The sequence below is a fragment of the Diprion similis genome, chromosome 1 (assembly GCF_021155765.1).
Source record: "Diprion similis isolate iyDipSimi1 chromosome 1, iyDipSimi1.1, whole genome shotgun sequence".
NCBI lineage: Eukaryota > Metazoa > Arthropoda > Insecta > Hymenoptera > Diprionidae > Diprion > Diprion similis.
The window spans coordinates 14,186,301-14,197,619 of NC_060105.1; the positions used below are offsets into that span (position 1 = coordinate 14,186,301).

Below are 11,319 nucleotides of genomic sequence, written 5' to 3' on the forward strand. Positions count from 1 at the left end.
TTTGTCGCGAATGTGCGCGAATTTGTCTACGTTGTCCATGTCACTTTAGTGATTAATCGGTATTGGCGACCCACAACTACTGATGTGAAGTCTAGCAAAACTTTCGCGATAATTGCTAGTAATAAACTTGGGGAATTTTCGTGGAGTGCCGCCCTACTCATCTCGTCACACCACATCGCGACACCTACTGAATAGGCAACGCGCCAGACACAGTAGCAACAGCATTACCACTCTTTAGCATTACCAACAAACGACGCGCGCACCACGCAATGCATTGTCGGAAATAAATGGAGACCGGCGAAAGATTGCGGTGAGAAAAGCCAGCTTCTTTTAGTGAATAGTCTCGTCGAAGAATATTACGTTCCTCATCTAGACGGTAAGGAAATTGGTATTGTACAATCCATCCATGACCTATATGCCGGGCACTCAGTGCTTCTATTCCTTCGTGTTTTGCCTGACTTCGCTTCGATATTACACTAAAAATGCACCTTCTCGTACATCGTACATAATTAGCAGATTTATAAACTATTTTCAACTTAGAACCTCGCAGTTTATTTGAACGAAACGCTCTTACCGTATTTTGGCCGCTATTTATCACGCTGTGAAACATTTTTCCATTCTGTTATTTATGTAATCTTATTTCTGTTTCAAAAATTGCTCGATATTTTTACGCGACTTGTGTCCATTCATTTCTTCCTTGACTAACCTGCTTTTGCATTCGATGTAATTATAGCGCTTTACCTCAGGTCGTTTTCAGACCAAACGCCTCAACCAGACCTCAGACCTTTCTTGCAATTCACCTAACCTAAATATACCCGCCTAAACTGGCCCGTCATGATTATTCAACCCGCAATTTAACTGAATTTGGAATACCGAATTCAATATTCCAGGTTAGAGTGTATCATGCGCTGCGCTTACCCATTTGGACTGCGTAAAGTTGAACCGCTTAGAAACCAAAATTTTCAACCAAGTACAAATATTTGTATATTATTTTATTTATATTCTTATATATTTACAGTTTAGGAGCAGTAAACTAGCAGAGCAATGTCCGATTCCAGTGATTTGGATCGGCAAATTGAACAGCTGAAAAAATGCGAGATTATAAAAGAAGCCGAAGTTAAGGCTCTGTGTGCCAAAGCCAGGGAAATCCTGATCGAAGAAAGTAATGTACAGCGAGTCGACTCACCTGTTACTGTAAGTTGGTCAATGTACCCGTAAATGTGCCAACCTTAAATAAATTCCCAAGTCACTATAAATGCGGGAAGTCTGCCAGAAATCTGTTTAAAATATTATATATTTATTCTTCAAAGTAAAGGCCTGATTACCATGTAAATACTACTAGTAATTCTCAGAATGTATTTCATTTGGATATTGATGGCAAGATTGAGAAAACTATTGTCGGCTGTATATTGGTCCTCAAATTATAACAGAAAACACTTAGTGTTTCTTCTATCCCCTGAAGAAAAGTTAAGAACACTAATTTCACGGGTTTTCTCGCAGTAAATGGCAAAATTGACTGTTTTCTCTTAAACCAAGCCAGTTTTAGCTGTTCGGGTCATTTCTTTTTTCATTATATGATCGCTAATCTTTGAATAAAAAATCATCAGAAAATTCTAATATTTCATGAAATACAGTTACAAAATGGAGATGTCATACACAGCATGAGTTTTTAATTTCACTAACTGATATTAATTATAATTTTCATATAATTTAGCATGTAAATCAGTTAAATTTTCAAAATTTCGCGAAAACTTTTTATCAGTCCAGCTGAAGAACATTAAATTGATTTTACCAATTGATAGTCAATCTTAAAGTTTTATAATTTCATTTTTGTACAACTTCCAAAGAACTATCGTTCCCCAGGATCTACTTCCCAGTCTAAAAATTACTTTAAAAACATAACTCAAGCTGATTTTTTACAAATCAACAGATTACGCATTGATGATAAAAAAGTTTTATTTTTTCCACTCTGATCTTTTAAATTTGTTAGCAACTCATTCCAGCAAGATTAACCACAAATTTATATTTTTTAGGTTTGCGGTGATATACATGGTCAATTTTATGATCTGAAAGAATTGTTCAAAGTGGGTGGCGATGTTCCTGAAACAAACTACCTTTTCATGGGTGATTTTGTTGACAGAGGGTTTTACAGCGTTGAAACATTCTTGCTTCTTCTTGCTTTAAAAGTACGATGGTATTCTTACAAGACAGTTCAGCTATATTGATTACACACTATACGTTAAAATCTATTAGAAATAAGTATTAAAAAAATTATATATTAAACATATCAAGTGAAATATCAGACTTAAAAATTTTGTGCAAGTTATTCAGTGTACAATACACAATTATGACGTTTCTTCGTTTAAATTCGTGAATCATAATGTTTGCAGGTTCGCTATCCGGACAGAATAACCCTGATCCGTGGTAATCACGAATCGAGACAGATAACGCAGGTTTATGGTTTCTATGATGAATGCTTGCGTAAGTATGGAAGCATAACAGTGTGGCGATACTGCACAGAGATATTTGATTACCTGTCCCTTTCTGCAATAATCGATGGGAAGATATTCTGTGTTCATGGTGGTCTGTCGCCCAGTATTCAAACACTGGACCAAATTAGAACAATAGATAGGAAACAAGAGGTATGTTGTCTAATACAGATTATGCTCTATTTTTTACTAACTTTATATTATGCTTCATATAAAAAATAGTGGCGATACATGCTCGACAAGTAAGAGAATATGAAATTGAAAGAAGAGGGTTAGCCACAAATCTGCTTTTTCATCGATTTTATCAGATAATGATTATTTATTGAGTATTTATCAAATTACTATATTCATGAGCTACAAAGATTTCTTTGAAAATACAAGAATAAAAAATTCTGCAATTACCTATAAACTAAAGCTAGATAATGATGGTTTATTTTAAATTATATAAAAATTATTGATTTAGTTGCTTCATGCAATTTCATTCTATAAAAGGTCATATTATTGAGAAGACCATTTTCTACAAAGTCACTAAAATAAATTTTCCTTTTTCCTCATATCACGAAATCCCACCTTGAGATTTTATCGCCACCACGAGGTAGTAAAGAAAAAGTAAAACACAGAGTACTTTACTTCCATTCTTTCACAATAATTTCAGGTACCACACGACGGTCCAATGTGTGATTTACTCTGGTCAGATCCTGAGGACACGCAAGGATGGGGCGTTTCTCCTCGAGGCGCTGGATATTTGTTTGGCAGCGACGTTGTTGCACAGTTCAACTCTGCTAATGATATAGATATGATTTGTCGAGCCCATCAATTAGTCATGGAAGGGTATAAGTGGCATTTTAACGAAACAGTCCTTACAGTTTGGTCAGCACCAAACTATTGCTACAGGTAATTTTTCTTGTTTAATTAATCATCGAGTCACTACAATACACTTCTATACAATTTAACAACAGTATTCAACCAAGAGTATCAAAACATTGGAAATGGGTTTAAAAAATATTTATTAAGGGACAAATCTTATCTTTCATAGAAGCTTTTGATAACTGACATTTAATTTTTTTTTATATCACCTTTCCACTTTAACCTGTCGTTACTAGCGTTACTTGCTTGCCTAGCGAATCTCATTGTGCGGTGAGCATTGTGCCATCCATGTTGAATGAAATGCAATATTGCCACGTCACAATATAGTAATGAGATATTTCTATTAAATAGCTTAATTGTTTATTTTGAAAATAAATATATGGAATATAAGAACCTTCAAATCTAAGACTAAGTAAACACACTGATAAACAGGACAGATGGAATTTTTGTATTTAAATACTGATCAATTTTAAATTTTGCATTTTTACTTCATACAGATGTGGTAACGTAGCAGCGATATTAGAACTGAATGAACACCTCCAAAGAGATTTTACCATATTTGAAGCAGCGCCACAAGAGAGTCGAGGGATTCCCAGCAAGAAGCCTCAAGCCGATTACTTTCTGTGAGATTGACTTATTTGGCAAGCAACGTGTTTCACTGCAGTTAAACATTGACTCGAAGCCAGCTCGTACTTTTACGTCCGCTGAAATTGTACTAATTTCGAACACATTGGCTTAGTGCGACACGGTGAAAGTTTAATTGTATACAGCATCTCAGTGGGGAAAAAGTAGTCTTAATTAATCCAATGTGAGTAACGTATTTCCAAGCAGAATCTTGCAGTTTCTAATTCGCCATGTTATTCCGCATTGGATTTCACGGCTTCAAACAAATCTTGGCATTTGTTCTATCAAATTTTTCCTGTCTGTAAAAGGTTTCTCCATTTTGTGGGCAAAATGTCCCTAAATCTTGCGAAAGGAAACGATTAAACGTTTGTTGTCGGATCAAGGAGCCTTAGAGTTTAAGTAAAAAAGTATTCAAAGAGGAAAACTCGTTCAAAAAATCTTCAGCAATGATATTTGCGCCAATGATGACAAACGCGAATAAATCATCTCTAGTATGTAATAGAGATTATAAGCAAATTCGAATTACATAAGCTAAAGTCATAAATAATTTGAGAAAGGATTGTCTCAGTATAGTGTTCGAAACAATGTACTGTATTGTTTTTCATGGAATTCTAATGTGTTTGTGCTCATTGTGCTTGCTGTCCAGAACCCCACAAATTGTGTGAAAAACATTCCAGAAATTTCACATTCTAGTATAGTTATAATGCACAAATGTAATTGTTGACGAACATATGTTATACCGTATTCATATAAAACTATTTTTATTCACTGTGAGGATAACTTATAGTAACATTTTTTCCAGACAACCTAGAAATCTCTATGATGAAAAAATAAGCCCAAAAACATGAGAATCGGATTAAAAGCAACTCAGTTTAATCTCTTTCGACATTCCTATTACAAAATCTTATCTTGAATTTTTGATATTTTAGATTGTGTTATTCGGATTTGCTCATATTGATTTCCATGATATAGGTATTAATAGTGTTTCAAGTTCACAATCATTGGTGCAACTAACGTTGCCGGATTTTTTTGAATGTTTTCATCTCTGCCAATATTTAATGCAGCCTCTATAGCTCATTTATCTGCAAAAGCACACCATCTGCTTGTGAAGCTGTGGTGAGTTTACGATTTACAGCGAGGAATGGTTTTGACTTAAAATCTATGATGATTCAATGTCCATTGTTCTAGGACTTAGTATTGGATAATAAATGTATCATATTAAGAATGTCTGATGTGAAAATATATTGATTGTGAACCCGATCAGACAGGATCATGGTGTATCTAAATTTGAAGCATTTAAATGGAATGTTAATGTGATTTTAAACTTTCATTCTCCGCATTACACCCAATTTATGTAATCGGTCAGAAAGTTTGTACAAATCCAATATATTCCGGAAGATTTATTCAAATGGGTCATTTTAAAATTGCGTTACATACATACATACATACCGTTTATCGAATAACAGTTGTTGTGAGATCAATGAACCAAACTTGAAAGTCTGTCTAGTGATAAAATTGATTGCAATGTCAATTCCCCAGTCACATGTCAACTAATATCTCTGTTCAATATTGAATTTATCCGTCATTGTAATAATACGCCTACCACTTCATTTAATAAACAGTAAAAGTAATTATCAGTTTTTACATACTGTTAAAGGGTATATTATTATACTGATGCTTGCTAGAGCCTGATTTTTAATTCGTAAAATAGAGCTAATTGTGTTCTAGGTAGTAACTATTTTTTACTGACTATTGTAGACTTATTTTAAACTAGTTTGTAGGTAACAGTGGTACAATAAAATTAAGGAATAATTTTTACAATTACTCGGCCTTTTTGTTTTGTTCAAAATCCTACGATTATTATTATTGTTATTATTAATAATGTAAATACACGAACATTTGTACGTCTTCTTTTGTGAGAATTATAATTTAATGTTATTCTTTTGAAAAAACTCTCGAGTACGAATGAAAAGAAATTGGGAAAGGCGTAAAAAAAAAACTTGTTCAATGATATAGTGAAAAAGAAATCACAATTGTTTTTTCCAATAATACAATGTGTCAAGTGGGCAGATATTAATTATCTGCCAATAACTCTAGAGCAAAAAAATTGTGATACAAGGGAAACAAAAGAGAACTACTTACATAATTAAATTCTGTTCATTACCCATACTGACCGAGTCATTTTTTTTACCATACGAATTTTTATTTAACGCCATCACGGCGAAATCTGATTATACGTTGATGAATCCGATAATGAAAAATTTATGCATGTCACACTAAAGTTACTCGATCGGTAAGATTGACTTTTAGATCTATATAATTATACGACGAAGTTCCGGTAGCTTCGAAGTGTAAGTAATAAATTTATACGGTAATATATTTCAAACACGTATTGCAGAAGCTTAACGTCATAACGTCATCGGAATTTGCATCACGTCCCATTGTATGTATGATCGTCATAATCGACCATGTTAAAATTACCCATCCATTTAGTATTGTCCGAGGAAAAAAGTTTCCTTCGTCCATTTCTCGAGTGACGATCTAGCCGCGGACTCGTATCGATTCGATTTCAAGAATTCAAACGATTAAATAATTGCATAAATAATAAATTACACCGTGACATCATCGTCGAGTTAAACCCAAGTTGGCATACATGTCGAATTTAGGCATTACACTATTATCCAAGGAAAAAACATTCGGAGATAATAAATTTTTAGGTTAATTCAATGCAACCCTGGTAATAAATTCGCAATTCGTCTAGTCAGCGATGATTAGTTATATCCAGTGTTTCTTCAGTCAACGTATCCAGGTTATATCGCATTGTGCTGTGATGTTCGCCTGTTTTTGCAAATGTGAATGATTTTAGTGAAAATCACTATATATTGTTTCGTGGTGAAAATCATCGACGAGGCAAGTATATTCAACATTTGTAATCTAATAACGGAGACGAAGCAGCAAATAATAAGAGGCGGAAAAGGAGGAAAAAAAACCAATCGTTCGCATACGCGTGTTCGGTGTTAGTAAATACAGCAGAGCCGTACGCACAAACGCGACGGCTGCTGTCAAATCAAGGCGGTTCCTTCGCTTCTTTCGTCTACTTTAGTGTCTGTGAAGTGGAAATGGATATTCATTTGGTGAATTACGTGATTTCCCAGCGATTGTTCAATCAAGTTAAATATCGTCAATTGATTTCTTGCTGTGTTTATTGTCATCCGTGATAAGGTACTTAAACCGTGATAGCTGTAGCTTGCACCACCTACATTCATCAGTTGCAACGAAATAAGGTGTTTTCATTCCCCATTTTTTGCTGCATACTTTAATTCTGTCTTCGTCTCTGCATGTTAGACATTTATGAACGAACACAGAGACTTGTCATAACAGTAATGAATATTGTACAGGTAAATCCTTTCCGCCTCTCTATGGGGTCTTGAAATTGAATATTGTATGGCGTTTATCGAGCAGATGAATTTCAATTTCTATGTTCAATAAGAGCAGCGGTGAACCTTGAAAATCAGTTCGCTAGGTATTGGAAAGTTCTTTTTTGAGCATGAATAATACGTTTCATCATTCACTAGGCTCACTACTTTCGCCTTTTTATATCTAGCTATCTATATTCAGTCTAAAAACATGCTATGGCTGCCTCGGGATCACGGGAAAACGAGGAGGACCTAAACGGAGACTCAGGGTCCGAAGCGAGCAGCATCTTTCAGTCTGGATCTGTTATTTCAACTGTACCTGACAGGCATGGCTTTTTGGGAGGAGCACAGTATAGTCCTGAACCGTAAGATTTCCACTCTCAATAATCTGCAAAAGTTTGATCAATTCCATTCATCTCTTGCCACTAATTTTGGTAATTGTAAAATTGGTGGAAATATTCTTGTTATGCTGACACATGTTGGGTTATTATTACAATGCCTACATGATTGAAAGTGGGGGAAACGCCTATTGCGAAACAAGATAAGATAAAGTGATCGTTAGTTTGGTATTTCATAAAAAGAATGACTAATCCCGATATATACATATATAATTCTGCCACTTCATATGGTAAATAAAGGTGGCTTAAGATCCATTTCACAGACTTCTCTTCAGACCTACTTTTTTTTATATCCTGTTGAAACCTATCCTCAAGCTAGATGATCAAATTACCAGTCTTGATATTGATACGAACAATAAATTCTAGCTGGATCCTGAAAAAAACTGACCTGTGATGAAAATTTCTATCATAGAATCTGGCCTTTTACTGTGATCATAATCCTTTTTTTGCAGGAAATCGATTAAAGTATAATTTGTACTCGAAATATTCATTATCTAGGAGAAAAGCACTAACCGAACATTTTTACCTGAGTTTAATTGACAACTTCTTTCTCGCAATTATCACGGAATTTATCCAGTGACGTCAATTATTTGGCATTCATTTTCCAAAGCCAGGAATAAATGAACTGTCATTCAAAAGTCTGCTTAGAACTTTAACCTTAACTTTATTCTAAGGCCTTGTAAATCAAAATGTGAACTTTATATCATCAGATACTCAATAGCTGTCTAATAACTACTGATTATTATTTTCTGAAAAGAAGACAGATCGTGCCACCAGAGGTCATACTTCGAAGGGAGCGAAAATGGCTACGAATGTTGGGAAAATGGAACAATTTTATGTCAGTGAACTATCGTAAGGTCAGAGAGAGATGTCGAAAAGGAATACCGCCATCTGTAAGGCCTCGCGCATGGCTCTACCTCTGCGGAGGAAAACTACTGATGGATGAAAACCCACATTTATATGCAGAGCTGGTTGCCAGACCCGGAGATCCAAAGTACATCGAAGATATACGGAAGGATCTTCACCGGCAGTTTCCTCAGCATGAAATGTTTGTTGAGAATGCGCCTGGCCAACAAGAATTGTTCCAAGTTCTTAAGGCCTACTCCATTCTCAACAGCAAAGTCGGCTACTGTCAGGCTCAGGCACCCATCGCAGCATTCTTGCTCATGCATATGCCAGCCGTGCAGGCTTTTTGGTGTCTCGTTGCCGTTTGCGATAAGTATTTAGTCGGTTACTACAGTCAAGGAATGGAAACACTGCAGCGTGACGGAGACATTTTGTTTGCACTTCTGAAGAGGGTGTCTCCAGTTGCTTACAAACATTTGGTCAGTCAGATCTTTATTATACACATTAGCTATAATACTGCTTTCTTCGTTTTTTCTGGTTTTAAACTATAAAATTCTCATGGATACTCGTCGCTTGTTATTACAGAAGAAACAGAAGATGGAACCAATTTTGTACATGACTGAATGGTTTCTTTGCGTTTATACACGAACATTACCTTGGGAGAGTATTCTACGCGTTTGGGACATGTTTCTTTGCGAAGGAGTAAAGATTATCTTCAAAGTTGGACTAGTTTTGCTCAAGGGTTGTCTGGGTCACTCAACTCTCACAAAACACTGTCCAACCATGTACGAAACTCTTCAACAATTGCGGAATCCTCCTCACCAGCTCATGGAGGAGGAGGTCCTCGTGAATCAGGTAAAATATTAACATTATTCCACAGATTATGACTCTAAAGGTGGCGCGGCCACTTGAACATAGTTGATTAAAATCATTATAGAGATTGAGTGCTCTTTTGTTGCTAATTTGTTGTTAAAATTCCGATTTTGTCACTCTTGCCATTTCGGAGAATTCAATGGCGGTGTTAGGTTGAAAAAAAGTTGGCATCGCCATAAGTAAAAACCGAAAATAAAAATAAAATAAAAAAGGCATGTTTAGTTGCTGAAATTTCACGTGACAATGCATTTGCAATAAGTAACTCCGGCTTGGAAAACTATCTCTGGTGTAGTGAAAATACGAAATTATTCGAAATATCCCTCATTTCAGCAATTACGCGATCGAAATTTAGTTTCAGAATTACAGTCGGACGTCTCAATAATTCTGCCCAGGCCTCTAAGGGGAAGAATTTTTTCAGGAAATGAGGTACCCCAACTTTGCCATCTTCGCCAGTTGCACTATTTGTTTTCCGTCTCTTTTATCTCGCTGCTACATCTCAATAGGACCTGCCGCTTGAGTGGGGTAACGCTGCAAGGGAGAACTGGGGGAAGCGGACATATTCAGGGAGGTCTTATTGAGATGTCGAACTGTAGTTGCTCTGTAATACTCGGTCCCACGATTTTTTAGCTTAGCTGCAGTTGGCCGCAAACCACCCATAGTATGATAAATATCCACAATTTCAGCAATTACAAGACCTATATCTATTTCTAGAATTAGTTGCTCTGTAAAACTCTACTGCGCCATTCTGTTGCTTACGTATATGTGGTTGAAAACCATTACTGGTGTGATAAAAATGCGAAACGAAGGATATCTTGCGTGATTTCATACTTTTTTCAGAATCTAGGGATAGTTTTTGACCAACTGCAGCTGAGCTACAATATCGTGGGGTCGAATTTTGCAGAGTAACTAAAAATACCATTTTTATTTTATTTTTGTTTTCATTTTTTACTTATGTCGATGCCAACTTTTTTTCAACCTAGCATCTCGATGTAGATTTCAGTTGATCGTGCTCAAGTGGTAATACTACCTTTAGAGACACCCACAGATTGGGTAATAAAATGAGTTTCCAATAAGAAAAAAACTATTCAGATTGGAATGAACAGTTAGTATAATGATAAGCATATTTTTATTCCAATACAGATTCATAGACTGAAATTGAGTGAAGAAGACTTTGAATATGAGCACCAGAGGCAAGTGGTCCGTAGAAAATCGAAAGACCAAGCACCTCCGCAGACTACGATGAATGGAACTGACTGATTAAAAAAAGAAAGAAAAAAAAAGGAAATAACAGCTATCAAGAAAAGTTCTTGAACATATTCACTGAAATACGATGTGCCTTTTCCATAAGTATATCATATAGGTATGCACATATATGCAATGCACATAATGTGAAGTGTATGAGTATAGACAATAGAAATATTCATATTATTATTATTATTATTATTATGTTATTAATTATTATAATCTATGTTGAAAATGAAAACACGGTGTCTTATGCACATTCCCACAGTAGATAAATTTCATACTTAGTACCTTTGTTCTATTCACATTGTTATTACGATTGTTGATAATACAAAACAAGCACAATATTTCTTTTATAGGTATATCATATTAATTAATATAAAAACAAAGTATTTTGTTATAATGTATTATTATTATTATTATTATTATTATTGTTGTTATCAATACATGCTCCATTGTCAATATTTATGTACAAAAAAATACGAAAAAAAACTTGTACACCGTACTACATTTTTAAATGAAACTTATATTATACGAATATATTACAATAAAAATATCAACATA

At 35.0% G+C, this 11,319-nt stretch overlaps 2 protein-coding genes across 3 annotated transcripts; both read left to right on the top strand.

Moving 5' to 3' along the window:
* The first annotated feature begins 250 nt into the window (after positions 1-250).
* LOC124404192 (serine/threonine-protein phosphatase 4 catalytic subunit) lies at positions 251-5,804 on the top strand. The gene is made up of 6 exons (XM_046878138.1): positions 251-376; positions 1,019-1,194; positions 2,034-2,186; positions 2,391-2,642; positions 3,145-3,383; positions 3,854-5,804. The coding sequence occupies exons 2-6, from the start codon at positions 1,045-1,047 to the stop codon at positions 3,981-3,983; spliced, it is 924 nt and encodes a 307-aa protein (XP_046734094.1). The 5' UTR covers positions 251-376; positions 1,019-1,044; the 3' UTR covers positions 3,984-5,804.
* Positions 5,805-6,870: 1,066 nt separating this feature from the next.
* LOC124404171 (TBC1 domain family member whacked) lies at positions 6,871-11,102 on the top strand. 2 transcript variants are annotated; one of them, XM_046878114.1, is made up of 5 exons: positions 6,871-6,890; positions 7,599-7,761; positions 8,552-9,119; positions 9,226-9,495; positions 10,654-11,102. In XM_046878114.1, exons 2-5 carry the CDS (start codon positions 7,613-7,615, stop codon positions 10,768-10,770), a joined length of 1,104 nt encoding a protein of 367 aa, XP_046734070.1. In that variant the 5' UTR covers positions 6,871-6,890; positions 7,599-7,612; the 3' UTR covers positions 10,771-11,102. The 2 variants fall into 2 exon arrangements, with proteins under 2 accessions (XP_046734070.1, XP_046734062.1); XM_046878106.1 differs by lacking the exon at positions 6,871-6,890 and adding an exon at positions 7,105-7,264.
* Positions 11,103-11,319: the final 217 nt, after the last annotated feature.